The sequence below is a fragment of the Camelus ferus genome, chromosome 26 (genome assembly GCF_009834535.1).
Source record: "Camelus ferus isolate YT-003-E chromosome 26, BCGSAC_Cfer_1.0, whole genome shotgun sequence".
Classification (NCBI taxonomy): domain Eukaryota; kingdom Metazoa; phylum Chordata; class Mammalia; order Artiodactyla; family Camelidae; genus Camelus; species Camelus ferus.
Genome location: NC_045721.1, coordinates 4718203 through 4732739, shown reverse-complemented (window position 1 = coordinate 4732739; position 14537 = coordinate 4718203). Strand labels below are relative to the sequence as shown.

General features: G+C 42.9%; 1 protein-coding gene across 7 annotated transcripts in view; it reads left to right on the top strand.

Annotated features, from left to right (window-relative positions):
• Positions 1 to 8631: 8631 nt before the first annotated feature.
• The window catches only part of ASH2L (ASH2 like, histone lysine methyltransferase complex subunit), a 30332-nt gene continuing 24426 nt past the window's right edge, over positions 8632 to 14537 (top strand). For 3 of the 7 annotated variants that reach the window (XM_032468778.1, XM_032468776.1, XM_014558111.2), the window contains exons 1-5: positions 8632 to 8853; positions 9608 to 9674; positions 9776 to 9927; positions 12736 to 12824; positions 13104 to 13198. In XM_032468778.1, the coding sequence (XP_032324669.1) occupies positions 8666 to 8853; positions 9608 to 9674; positions 9776 to 9927; positions 12736 to 12824; positions 13104 to 13198 (591 nt within the window). In that variant the 5' untranslated portion in view covers positions 8632 to 8665. Of the gene's footprint in view, positions 8854 to 9016; positions 9418 to 9607; positions 9675 to 9775; positions 9928 to 12735; positions 12825 to 13103; positions 13199 to 14537 lie in introns of those variants that run through there. The other 4 variants (XM_032468777.1, XM_032468779.1, XM_014558113.2 and 1 more) reach the window with 4 other exon arrangements.

Genomic DNA, 14537 nt, shown 5'->3' with positions numbered 1-14537 from the left:
CCAAGTTCCTGTGTCCAATGCACAGTGAGGCCAAACAAACGAAAATGTCGGAGTTTGGAGTGGAGAAACGTGCATTGCAGGGCAAGGAGAACGGGTGGCTTGTGCTCAAAAAACCCAAACTCCCTGATGGTTTTCAAGGACGAGATTTTATGGCAACATTCGGGGTGAGGGCTGCAGGCTGTGTGACTTTCTTCTGATTGGTTGGTGGGAGGTAACAAGGTGGTGTCCAGGAATCTCCATCATCCATCTTCTGGTTCCAACCAGTCTGAGGTCCCAGGTTATGCTCCCCCACCTCGGGCTGGGGAAGGGGTTTGGGGGAAGAGAGGGGTGCTTAGATTCCATAGAACAACTCAAATATGTGTATTAGATTGTTATATGTATCCCTTGAGGAGGAGCAAGGACTTGTTCTATCCCTGAGTTATCGCTTCTTGGCTGTTCTCCCTCTGTTCCTGCATTTCCTCACTTTCCTAATTAGTAACTGCTTGAATCTGCTCTTTGGAACTCAGGAAAGGTCTAGGAGACAAAAGCCTTTTTCAACAAACAAGAAATGAGGGTGTCAACTGAAAAAATTCACAACCTAAAAGTTGAGGGTTCTGTTGCATTTGGTGGACTTTCTGAGGACTCAGACCTGGAAGGTGGCCTCTCAGATCACTCTAAGAGACTGCTCCAAAGAGGCAGAGGAGGAGCCAGGATATATAGGAGTTTTGCCACAAAGACCAGGTAGTTGGAACATCAAAAGATTATTTTTAATTAAAGAAAACCAGACATCTCAAGTTAATGAATTTAGCGCTTTTCTATATGGGGAGATGCAAGAGTCTTGGGCTCATGGAAACTGTTCCTTTGAGATGCACCTGGTGATCTCGGGCCAGTATCCCTTGCTTCCCATCCTGAGTTCCCTCAGAGGGCACCAGTGGGTGTGGCAGCAGAGGCCAGGCTACCTGCTTGTTTCCAACCTGTGTTCCCTCCTGGTGGTGGTTGTGGTTGATGACTTGATGGCCATAGCATACTGTGTTTACTGATATGGCAGGCAGTATTTTTCATTCACAGGGGACAAGGAAAGGCTTTTGCCCCTGGGAGGATCTTGCAGGGTCCTGCTTGGTTTCAGTCCCCCATTTTCTTTGAGGGTCCTCAGTCTTGAGGAAGACAGGTGCAGGACAAGAAAAGGAATAAATTTGTAGATAGAGAGGCTGATCATAAACTCAGCCTCAGCAGGGGAACTCACTTTTAGGGGAACTCACTTTTAGTAGCTGAGTTCACATCAGTCCTGGGGAAATTACTTTGTGTGGCTTAGTCCACTTATGTGTAAAGCTTTAAAAATGTGTTTGTTACCCCAAAACTGGGTTCGCCTCTCGGTGGCTGTCGACCCAAAAGACACAACCAAGGCAGAGTGGGAGAAGGAGAGATGTATGAGTTGCAGCAACCTGAGATCTTTCCCAAAGCAGAGTCTCCCCAACAGCAAAACTGGGGAAGTTTTAAGCTCAGGGTATATACATATTCATGAAGGAGCTTGGGCGGTCGCCAGAGTCCAAGCTTTAGCTGATGGAAGTCAAGGTCAGAAAAGGTCAACGTCATCCTCCCTTAGGTTCCAGCGGACCTGGTGGTTCAGGCTTCAGTGGTTTTTACCACTGAAACAGAACTGGGAGCCTTTAACAACTGATAAATTATCTTTGCTATTGTTACTTCTCTTGCCTGATAATGGGTTGCTTCCGCATTCTTTTGTTCCCTTAAGATCATGAATCACCGACACCTGTTTAAGGGCAATGTGAAGGAAAAATGCTGCGAACTATATCAGTAAACAAAGAATGCTGAAGCCATCAAGTCATCAGCTGCTGCCGCCACCCCCTAGTGGAGACAAGCCTGCAGCCCGGCCTCTGCAGCCACTCACGGTGGGTGCCCTCTAAGGGGACTCAGACTAAGAAAGGACAGGATACTGGCCCTAGGTAGCAATATGCTTGTCAAAGGAATGAATTCAATGGGCCCAAATATTTCCTTCCTCCCATACATAGAAAAGCACTAACTTCTTCAACTTGAGATGCCTGGTTTTCTCTAGATAACAAGTAATCTTTTATTGTTCCAACTACCTGGTCTTTGTTGTAAAGCTCCTATATATCCTAGCTCCTCCCCTACCTCTTCGGAGCAGTCCCTTAGAGCCATCTGAGAGGCTGTCATTCCAGCTCGAGTCCTCCTGCCAAATAACTCTCAACTTTTAGGCTGCACATTTATTTCAGTCGACAGTAAGCATCATGGCCAAGTTTAGTACACAGAATGGCTTAAGCCAACAGTGGCTTCTCTTGTGTTAAGAAAGCCAGGCCTGCTTCTCTTTCTCTGGGGACCCTCTACCCTGTTTATATGTCCACTTTTTTTCTGATTATAAATCTAATTCATAGAAAAATCTTTAAAAAAAAAAAAAGAAAGAAAAATCTAAAATACTACAAAGGTACATTATGGAAAGAGTAGAAATTCTCTGTAATCACTTCCAATTCCTCAGAGGTAACCACGGATAAAAGTCTAGTGAGTATAACCCCAGATTTCTTTTTCTTTGTGTATATATACTAACAAATATGTGAAAGTAGTGATACAGGAAAACGAATGCGGGGCGTGAGCAGGGCCGTGTCCCAGGTCTCAGCTGAGCTCCTGGGACGTGCCCCGCCAGGTGTGGGTCCTTGGCTTCGGGCAGGAAAGAATTCAGTTGTGAGCCACAGTTGAGTAAAAGTAGATTTATTTAGAGAGACACACACTGCATAGAGTGTAAGGCAAGAGAAAGGCAAGGGAATAGGTGTGGGAGTTGGGTGCTCAGGTTAAAGTAAAAGTAGGTACACACTCCACAGAGTGCAGGCCATCTCTAAAGAGGAGGGAGTGAAAAAGGCTACTATGTGTGGTGTTGCCAGTTTTTATGGGCTCAGTAGCTTCACATGACTACAGGTGGAACCATTCCAACTGCCCTGGGGAAGGGGCTGAGATTCCCAAGAATTGGGCTACCACCCATTCTTTGGCCTTTTGCGGTTAGTCTTGGGACTGTCATAGCGCCTGTGGTCATGGTATTTATCACGCTGTTACAATGAGCATATAATGAAGCTCAAGGTCTACTAGAAGTCAAACCTCTTAATCCTCAAGGCCAACTAGGAATTGAATCTTCCATCATTTTGGTGAATCTTCCACCATTTTGGTGTTGAATTGCTGTCATTCCTTGAGTGGCTGTTCCCTGCCCCCTTCCCTCCTGTCTCAGTAGGATCATAGTATAATACTGCTTTTTTATTTCACACTCCTTTTTTATTCTCAAGTCCACAAGATCCCTCAGCCAAAGCAATTGCTTCTTGAATGTATTAACCTCATCCAAAGTAATTAAATCTTATAGGGTGAAACAGTGGTCATGATACTGTTTTGAAACTTGTTTTTTTAACATTCATCATTCAAGTCAGAGACAATAGCTCAAGCAAAGAGAAGGAGGCAACGGTGAATGAGTGTAGGGTGGGGAGCTGATCCTTTTGAACATTTTAGAGCATATTATGAGTGAGACATCATGGTGTGCTATGAGCAAAATGATTACCTGCGTTAGACCTCGTACAGATGAGCTGAATGGGATTACAGAACTTGTGGGTCCACAAAAAAATGCTAATTTATAATTGAGGACCGTTGAATCATATACGCCTACATAAAAACTGCAGGAAGCAAGGTTTGCGGAGGAAATAAATTTGATGTGGGTCTTGATGTAATACACGTGGATATGAGATGGAGTGAGAGGGCCATTTGGATGCAGGAAAGCAGAGCAAAAAGCCCGGGAGCAGGACCGAACCTAGGAATGCCAGGAATGGTGGATTCCAACAGGACGGGGCAGTCTGGGTGCCCTTGAGCCCTGAGTGGAGCCTGAGTTTTCTCTGAAAGGCAGTAAGTAACCTCCTCTGGCAAGATGAAGTGATGTGGCAGTGTGGAAGGACTGGCCGGGATGGACTAGTGTAGGTAAGTCTGCAGTGGGCTGATTGGGCTGTGCTAATCCACGTGAGGTGGTGAAATGCAAATAAGATAATGGGCTGGTGGGAGGCAGTCATCTGAGAAGGGACAAATCTGAGACATGGCGGAGAGAAGAGAGGAAGGAGACAAAGAAATCTTCTATTTTTTAAGCCTTTATTTACTTCTGATTTGAGCAGTACGTGTGCACTGTCCAACCCCCGGAAAAGATAGAGAAAGATAAGAAGCAGTCTTTATAATCCTGCCACTCTGGAATAACACTTGTGAGCATTCAAGTACTGTATTTGAGGATGACAGGAGAACTGGCTCATTTTTTGACCACCACGGGGTGAATCATTTCCCCTCCAGTGGCAGCTGTATCCCATCAGCTTTCTGGCAACCTGCTAGGGACAGAGAAAGAGCTTCTAAAACTCTGTTTCTTCTGTTTGTCCACCGTAAACGTCCAACCCGGTGCTCTGTCAGTGATTTTAATTAACCTTATCTTGAGGAGGTGCCCAGTTTGGTGGATGCTTCGCTTTCCAATCCTAAAAATTAGGTCTGGTTCCACCTTAGCCTCACCGACGTTTACCCACAGGTGTGCTGGCTGTGGAATTCTAAAATCTTGAAGCTCGAATACTCTCTTCTCTTACCTCAGCCTTCCACCATCCCAGTTCCTGTCTTCTCCAGACTTCCGGACACTGAATTCTTTCTACTTTTCCTGTTCCTCTGCTTTCTCAGGTTACATGGTTAAACCACCTGAACTGCTTTCTCTCTGTCATCTTTGATTGTCTCTACTCCTGGTCTTCCCTTTTACCTGCTGGGCAAAATGGAAAACTCAGATGAGTGTTTCCATTCATCTTTGCTGGGAGATGTATGTAGCTCAGTGCTGTCAGAGGACAGCATGGAAGATGGAAATTGAAGCCACAGCAGGTGTGCCGTCTCAGCCACCAATATTGTCCCTTGGTCTCCTGTTCCCCTTAATAATTACACACGGCATACTTATTCCATCCCTTTTTTCCCTCCAGTCTCGGGAGATGAATGGAGTCCCTCCTTACCATCAAGTCTAATTTCTCCATCTCTTCCAGCTGACTCAGTGCCTCCTCCCACTTCCTTCAGAAAACTTCTCCATCAACCATAATGTGTCCTATATTTTCAACCTCTGGCTCCCTACTGATGAATGAAACTGTTTCTTCAGGCTGTTCCCCAATCCTGCATTTCCTTCCAGTTACCATCCCACTCTTCTCTCTCCTTCAGAGTCATCTGTTCAGGGACAATTTCAAATGCACTGAAACAATGCAGAGAATCATGCAACAAATAAACAAATTTAGCAGATGTTCACATTTTGCCATATTGACTCAGGTTTATTCCTTATAGAAATAAAATGCCTCAGGGGAAAAAGTGGAAAGATTTGTCTAGACAGCTATTTCTGCTTCTATCCCTCTACTCACTTCTCAATCCATTGCATTGTGGGTTCTGCCCCCACCACTCTGTCACACCACTGAAATCATTCATGACTCTGATTTAAAATGAATCTGTTACCAAACTGAACTCAGGTCAGCTCTGACGACTAGAAGCAAATTCAGTCTACTGACACCAGGTGGTGGTGAAGGAAAGTACGGCCTTTATTGCAGGATACCCAGCAAGGCAGTGGGAGACAAGCCTCAGATCCACTCCTGTTTGGTCTTTGGGTTAGGGGTGTTTTAAAGGGGAAAAACAAAGACGCTGGGATTAATTATTGTCTTGTGATATTTCTTAATCATAGTTTCAAGGGTTAGGATGTCTCCGGTTTACGATTCTCTGGCCAAGTGGCCCAAAGCTGGGGGTCTGTGAGTTCATCTTGCTCTGGAGAAACAACCTGAGTTTGTACATTAATGATGATGTTTATAATAGCAATTTTAGTACATTAAGGATATTATTGAGAACAGTAGTTTTAGTCATCTGACTCTGGTTGATTAGTGTTCAGTTGGCACAGGATTGAGGTCAGAGAGGAAAAGAAGGGAACAAAGTTTTGGATAGACAGATTAATCATAAACAGTAAGGGAACTTGGTTTAAGGGGGCATTGGTTTCAAACCATTCATGATCTTCATTTAAAATGCACGTGCTGCCTCTTGGGGAGTAACGGAAATGTTAGGGATCTTGATTGTGGTGGTGGTTTCATAGGGGTATGCAGCTATCAAAATTCATCAAATTGTACATCTGAAATATGTGTAGTTTACTACACAGAAATTATACCACAAGTAATTTGTTTAAAAAAATGTAGGTGCTGCCCAAGGTTCGATCCTCAGAACACTGCCCTTTGAAAACAATGCTATACCAGTGTTTTTCAAATTGCTGAGGTCATCAAACCAATTTAGCGTCTCACTACTAGCATTAAAAATAATAATAATAATAATACAAAGTGCAGATTGTTTCATGAATTTTTAATTTCAGTTGTCAATAATGTGTATACTGGGCCCCATAGCAAAATGTATTTATGTGAGTTGTTGTCAAGATATTTGAAAGATGTTTTTCTAGATTAGTTGTCTTCAAAATTTTTATTTGCATGAGTTTATCATTGTAAGTGATTTAATACCTGCCATAATCCATTCAAAAAAAAGAATAAATTTTCTTTAATAGTTGGAAATTTTACATCATCTCCTTTCCATTCTTCTTCCTTCATAAGATAAAACATACATATATATATACACACACGACATGTAGATAATACATGTGAATATCTTTTTTTACTAGAAAGTCTATAATACTTCTCTGAAATAAAAATATGTATAAAGTTGAAATTAAATTTTTATAAACTTCCTGTGACCGTAAGGCTTTAATGTTAAAATATTTCTTTTGTCAATTATCAGTATACAACTGATCAAATAAACATAGTATACATTTTGATTATTAAACATAAAAATTAAAATTTTATTAGGGATGCAACTTTTAATGAGACTGAGAATTATATTTTCAGTTAATCCATATGTCCATGAGTATCACTATTGCTAGAATGAGACAGGTTCTGCATCAATCCTATTCCTATTTTTTTGTTTATAGATCTAAGAGCTGACAATCTTTGTTTACATAAACAAGCAGATTCCCGTGTAAGACTTACTGAATCAGTTGAACTCAATTCTTTCAACGACTTCAAAGATCTATGTCAAGTCACATGGTGGATCTATCATCAAGTTTCAATTAACTTTAGATTAACAGAAGAGTCACAAAAATAGTTCAGAGATTCCCCCATATACCTTTTTTTGTTTGTTTTTTGGGGGGGCAGATAATCCCCCATATTATCTTTAACCCAGCTTCCCCTACTGTTAACATCGTAGGGCATGGTACACAGATCAAAACTAAGAAATTAACATTGCTGTAATACTATTCATTTAACTATAGACTTTCTTCAGATTTCATCAGTTTTCCCACTCATGTCCTTTTCTGTTCCAGGATCCAAGTCAAGATCCCACATTGCTTTTAGTCCTTATGTCTCCTTGGTCTTTTCTTATCTGTGATTTTCTCAGTCTTTCTTTGTTTTTCATGATAGTCACAATTTTGAGGTGTATTGGTCAGGTACTTTCGATAATGTCTCAAATTGGATTTTGGCTAATTTCTCTTGATTGGATCACCAGACATTTAAAAAAAATAATTGATAAGCTGGTAACTCAATTAGGTCCTCCTTCAATTTCGTTGAAAACAAATAATTACGAAAATCAAAATATCTACGTATTTCCAAGTGTTCTTGTGTCTGGTGTCCCAGAGGTCTGTACACCCTGGGACAATAATATATCATAGTAAGACTGGATTCAGCCCTGGAGAGAGGTATGCCTTTCTTTTATGAAATGGATGAATGATGTATCCTTAGGCAACTTTTTAGAAATTAGGATGTAAACGTTGATTTCCTGAAAACTGTCTCAGCCTTAATACTTCCAGGGGTTTGTATTCTATGGCTCCGAATGATTCCGCTCACTCCAAATGATTTCACCTACCTGCATGGTCGCTGATTCCTCAAGTTCTTACCTTTGGTCCGTAACTGTTCCTTTGTCTAAGGCTCAAACTTCTCTAAACTCTTTAGTGCTCCTGCACCTGGTTTCCTAATACTCGCGCTTCATTTTCCTCCTCTTAACAATACCAAATGGATGCAGCTTCTGGAACACACATTGCTTCCTACTTCTTCCTCCTGGAGGCTCCATCCACGTCCCACCCCCGGCGCTCACCTGTGTAGTTGGGGCTTTGTATTCTGACTATCCAGGCTCCCATCTCTAGATGCCACTTGGAAACGAGCTCAAGGTGGCAGATCACGAGGGCAATACAACCAACCACTCCTCGTCTCTCTGGAAGATGTTTCCCACGTTTAACCGTGAGGAATGTCTGCAGTGCACATCACAGTCTTCAAAGTTCCCAGGCTGCCAGCGCTCTCAAGGCGCCTCATCTGCGCGGTGATTTCCAGTCTTGGCTACGAAAATGAGCAGCGTCCACCCTCAAATGAGGTGAGTCCTAGACGAAATTCAACTAGTAATCACACGTCCCCAGCCTTCATCTTGCTGAGTCCGTGGCTAATGAGCTCCGAGGCCCCGCCCACCCCTGCCTGCCCGCCGGGCCTTAAAGCGGGCTTGGAGAGCGCCTTCCCTACGCAGGCAGTGGACCCACCAAGAGCCTTTACTATTTGAAGGTTAGAGGGCCAGTCAGAACGTATGCGAGACGGAGCTAGTATTCTCGCGAGAAGTCTGGGAGACGACAGTGATGGCGGCGGCGGGAACCGGTCCCGGACCTGGAGTGGGTGCAGGACCCGGCCCGACAGCGGCTGCAAATGCAACACCGGCGGAAGAAGGGGAGACGAAGCCGGTAGTAGCGGTAGTAGCCGCTCCGGCCGGAGAGGGGACGTCCGCTGCTCCAGCCGCCGAGCCCGGCTCCGGAGAGGCCGAAAGCGGGTGAGACGTCCTGCAGCCCTAGGAGGACACGGAGAGGGAGGCCCGCCCCCTCTTGGAATCCCGGGAGCCCTGCTGCCCGCCCCTTCCGAACGTCGGCCTTGGGGCCAACGGCTCGCCCTGCCCCCTCGGAGACTTAGTCCCGCCCGCCGCTTGGCCCATCCCCTCCGCAGTGTATCTCAGACTACCCTCCTTTCTGCACCTTTCTCGCCAAGTTTCTCATCCTACCTCCTGGCTTTTATCCCGGCGCGGGGCTGGTAGGTCACTCTTCTAGCTGGAACCCTTCAAAAATCCCAGAGAGGAAACCACTTTGCATTTCCAGTCTGGAGGAGGTAATGATCCCTCTGAAAACAGAGAAGAGCTGCATCTCTACCAAGCTACCCCAGGACCAGTTCTGTCCCGTGTAGACCGGCCTGTAAGGGCCTGTTAGTTTTCCTTTACCCCGTGGGCCTGTGTCTGCCTTGGCCACATTCTTCCTAACCCTGGGCATCCAGTCTGAGAACAAGCTTGGCTGAAAAAGCTGTAGGAGTGTGAGGTTCAGCTGTACTTTGAGCATCATCTGTTCAGGTTTGTTTCTCCTGAAAATTCTTTTTTTTTTTTTTTTGGTGGGGGGTAATTAGGCTTATTTATTTACTTTTAGAAGAGGTACCGGGAATTCTAAACCCAGGACCTCGTGCATGATACGCATGCACTCTACCACTTGAACATACCCTCTCCCCTTGAAAATTCTTACTTGAGTCCTTTCCTTATCTCCTAGCGATGCGAACTCGGTTGATGTAAGTGGTGGCTTGGAGACAGAATCCTCTAATGGGAAAGATACGTTAGTAAGTATTTCTTTTTGGATGTTTGTAAAGCAGAATGGAGTTTTTAAATGAATCAGAAATACAGTCAGGTCAATTAACTTGATTCTCTCATGGCTCTGCGGACACAGGAAGGTGCTGGGGATACCTCAGAGGTGATGGATACTCAGGCGGGCTCCGTGGATGAAGAGAATGGCCGACAGCTGGGAGAGGTGGAGCTGCAGTGTGGGATATGTACCAAGTGGTTCACAGCAGACACCTTTGGCATAGATACCTCGTGAGTATTTTTTGTAGCCTTTGTAAGATCGCCTTGTAAAATACTAGATCTCAACATGTTCAATAGTTGAATGGTTTGTAGGCAAATGTAAGTGCATAGTATTTCCTGTGTCTCCTAGTTCCTGTTTAGTGAGTAGTAGGATTCGGATCAGGAATTGTTTGAACACAGGAGCGTGTTTTCTGCCTACTGAAGGCACAGTCCTAATAGGTACAGTGATAGGCATTATCCCTGTTTTTCCACTTAGGGTCTAGAAGAGAGACAAAAGCATGCAAATACAAAGCGTGATGTAAACAAATGTGGAACAATATCATTTAAACCTTGTATTTCGTGTTACGGATTTTGGGGAAAGGGTTGATGTCTATGGTACACAAAGCCTGATGTCAAAAATTTGAGGTGGCCTGTGCCTCTTCGTGCCTGAGCCATCCTTTTTTCCTTTTGGTTTCTAACCCACTCCCTTTAGGTGTCCTGAATTCTTTGCAAAACCAATTTCCAATCATTTACCTCTTCTAGTGAATTAAAGTCATTTTATGAATGATTGTGAATGAGAGGCTCCTTTCCTCATTCTAGGGATTTGGTCAACAGCTAGCAAGACTGACTCACTGTCTATGGAAGCAGCTGTACTGCTGGCTCTCTGTGGTGCTCTTTATGGTCCATATTATATGAATAAATCTAGATAAGACTATCTCAAAATAGGGCTGCATTATTCTGAAATTTATCCTTCTTGGGTGGGTTTTTGAAGAAATTCCTTACTTTATAATTTGTTGTATGCAGTCTAGTTAAAAAGTTAAAGAAATGCTAATAGCCTAATTAACATGTTACTGGTGACTAAGGATAGAATGTTTAAAAAAGAAAGAAAAACACTGAAGGATCAGGAAGAAAGAATTGTGATCTTGGTAGAAAGACCTATAGGGAAAGTGTGCATGCTAAGCAAGGCTGGTCAGGTAGAAAAGACCTACAGTTGGGCCACTTTGGCCAGGGAGAATTTGTTTGGATAAAGAGAGCCTAGGAAAGAAAATTTACTAGAGACAGAAACTTGGAGCAACCCAGGGAAGGATCAAACCACGGTTCAGAGTTTTGGTAGAGACCAGTTTGTACCTGAATCTGAGAAGTTATACCTAAAACGCAGCAGGTGGGACAGATGATCTTTTACAGCTGATGGAGGCAGTGCGTGAGCCAGCAGGGTATGAGAAAGGCTGCTCTAACGTGTTTGAGTTCCAGAATTAACTGCATACCCACCTGTCTCTAGTATGAGACTTTGCCTTCTGTAAGTGAGCTTATCTCAGTGGGCTATCTCAGGGGTTCTAGAGAGAGATAAAGGTAAGAGAACTTCATCTTAACATTCATAAGGATGCTTCTTTGTTCCTTGAGTGGTGGCAGTAGACACACACTTGGGAACCTTCTCTTTAAGGATACCTTAAACTAGTTACAGCAGAGTCCAAGATAAACCTGCCTTTATTTTGATGTCTTCTCTTCCAACTTAAACTGGTCTTTTATTTTTCTGTTACTGTCTCTTTTTTGAGACTAAGATCTCTTTCTCAGTCATCCAGGGCAGTCACCACACTGTCCTACCCACCCCTATGGAATCAGCCACCATGCTTAACCAATTTTTTTTCTTCTGTACACTTGCCTGACCTTTCTGTTTTTATTATTTCACTCTAGTAAGGCCTTTTTTTTTTTTTTAAACCTTCTTCTGGAACTGCTACAGAGCTTCTTGTAAACATGCCCATTTCCTGATCTCTTCCTCCCTTCAGACCCATCCTGTCGCTAAACTTAACCATTTTCACCTTGTTGCTTCCCCTCATCAAGTTCCTCCTACCCACAGAGAAAATGCACCTCACCTGGCATGTAAGGCTTCCTTGAACTTCCTGCCTTTCAAGCCATATATATTTTTTTTTAACCGTATCCCTGACAGGTCTCCTCTCCTGGACACGTTTGTTTACACCAGTTTCCCCCTTTGCCTCCTCATTTGTGCTTTGTCATCTGTACACAAAATAGTTCACCTGTAGAAAGAAAACCGACTCATCTTTCCAAGTCCAGTTCATAACTTGCGTCCTCAGAATTCTCCCTAACTCTTAAATCTGAAGTTACTGCTTGGGTCCTTTAAACGCTTGTAGACTAATTATTCTCTGCCTATAGGATTTATTTGGTAGTGGGGCAAGTAATGTTTTGTGATTCCTGTATTGTCTTCTTGAATAAGTATTTGTGTTTTATTTATTTATTTTTTTTAGGGGACAGATAATTAGGTTTATTCATTTATTTTTAGAGGAGGTACTGGGGATTGAACCGAGGACCTTGTGCCTGCTAAACATGTGCTCTACCACTTGAGCTGTACCCTCCCCCCAAGTATTTGTGTTTTAAAATTTATCTTTTTATATGTCTGTCTGCCCTTTCTAACCATGTTAGTGGCACTTTAAAATAAAGATACTTACATATAACTTAAGTACAAATGTTTAGATATAAAGATATTTAAAGAGATTGGTTTGTCTTCTTCCACAGCTGGCCTGGCATACTCTTTTTAGGTGCCCAAAAACTATGATAAACTAGGCCGAGCCAAGTTCTAGTCAGAACCTTCCAGTGCTGAATTATCCACTATGGTGGATAATGTCTTAGTAAATTTTTGTAACAGAAAATCCAGGTATTTGTGAAAATACGAGCCCTATTTTGGTTCCGGTGACCTTTTCAAGTTTTAAGGGTATATTGATCCCATCATTATCTACCTGTCACTGAGGAAGAGGATGCCTGTTGGTGTACTTCTCAGAACCGTGTGTTAGGAAGTTCACTAAATTGCACAATTTGGCTGTTCCGCAGGTCCTGTCTGCCTTTCATGACCAACTACAGTTTCCACTGCAATGTGTGCCATCACAGTGGGAACACCTACTTCCTCCGGAAGCAAGCAAGTAAGGACAAACTCTGGAGCCCTGTAGATTTCCCTCTGGTTCTCTGGGAAGGAAGAGGGACTCGGGCTTAGCCCAGTGAGGAAACCTTTGCCCGGTAGCTGGCGGAAGTTCCCGTGGGGCTTAGCGCTGAGTTAATTGCTGCTGTCCATTTCAGATCAGATGATAACTGTACTCTTTTCTGCTATCGTTGTTAATCTGCGGACCATTGAGCTGAATATTCTTCTGGTAATAGGAATATACTACTCTGGGTGACTTTTTCTTCCTTTTTGTTTTTGATAGACTTGAAGGAAATGTGCCTTAGCGCGTTGGCCAACCTGACGTGGCAGTCCCGAACACAGGACGAACATCCAAAAACCATGTTCTCCAAAGATAAGGTAGAGGTAGCATTATTGTCATTGCGATTATGCAAAAGAATTAGAAGGCACTTCTAAATACAGGGGACCCTTGAACAACAGGGGTTTGAACTGCGCTGGTCCACTTATGATATGTGGATTTCTTTTTCACTAAATACGTACTACAATATTACACAGTCTGAGGTTGGTTGAACCCTTGGGTGAGAAACCATGTATACAGAGGGCCGACTGTAAAGCTATATAAGGATTTTTGACTGTGTGGATGGACAGTTGGTGCCCCTAACCCCAGGGTTGTTCAACGGTCAACTATACACTCTTGAACAATAAGTTTCTAAACCCCTCAGTTTTTACGAATCTATGACTGTAGACTCAATGGTTACTTTGTTCTCATTCCATGTTATTTACTAACTTGCTGGTATGTGCACATTATGTCACTTGGCTTAACTATTAGTGGATGGATCCTTAAATAGTTTTGATTGGCTTTATAAATGCAAACAACCGTCCCATAATTAATAATCAGATCTTGCGGGAGAGGGGATAGCTCAGTGGTAGAGCGCATGCTTAGTATGCACGAGGTCCTGGATTCAATCCCCAGTACCTCCATTGAAAAAATCAAATAATAAACCTAATAAATAAACCTAAATAAAAAACCAAATAAATAAATCTAATTACCTCCCCCTTGGGAAAATTTTTTTTTTTTTTAAATCGGATCTTGAGGTGAACCTTCTTAGCTTAGTTCGAGCTGTATTTATAGATGCTTATCAGATTTTGTCAGGGGAAATGGTCAATTTATGCATGCCTTTTATTAAAAAGAATTATCCTTTACTGTTAAACTGAAAAACCACATGACTAAAGTCAGGACTCAGAATTAGATGATTAGTCCATCCATGAGTCTTTTCTACTGTGATTCATGGTAAAAATACGACAGTTAAGTAAATTTCAGAATGATGAAGCTTACAGTGACCCAGTATACATGGATCTCTGCCCACTCTCATTTAAAACTGAAATAAAAGTTTCACCCACTGGGCTTACTCTGATCTTTTCCTTCTGCACTCTGATATTTTCCGTTCTAGTCACTGCTAGTTTTGACCTGCAAAATTGATTTTATAACCTACTAATTGACTGCAACCTACAGTTTGAAAGACACTGATATAGGGTGTTAGTGAGACCAATATTTCAGTATCAGATTCTGTGTCTTTTTTACTAAACAGAGAGGTTAGGACTTAACCCTATAAGCCAGAGGAGTCAACAGAGGGTCCCCTTCCCTCACCCCACCCTTTTTCCTGCATTGAATGGAATGCATTTAAAAAGAGGTGTGCCATGATAAGATTTTGTTTTTCCCCCTTAAGTCTTTTTTCCC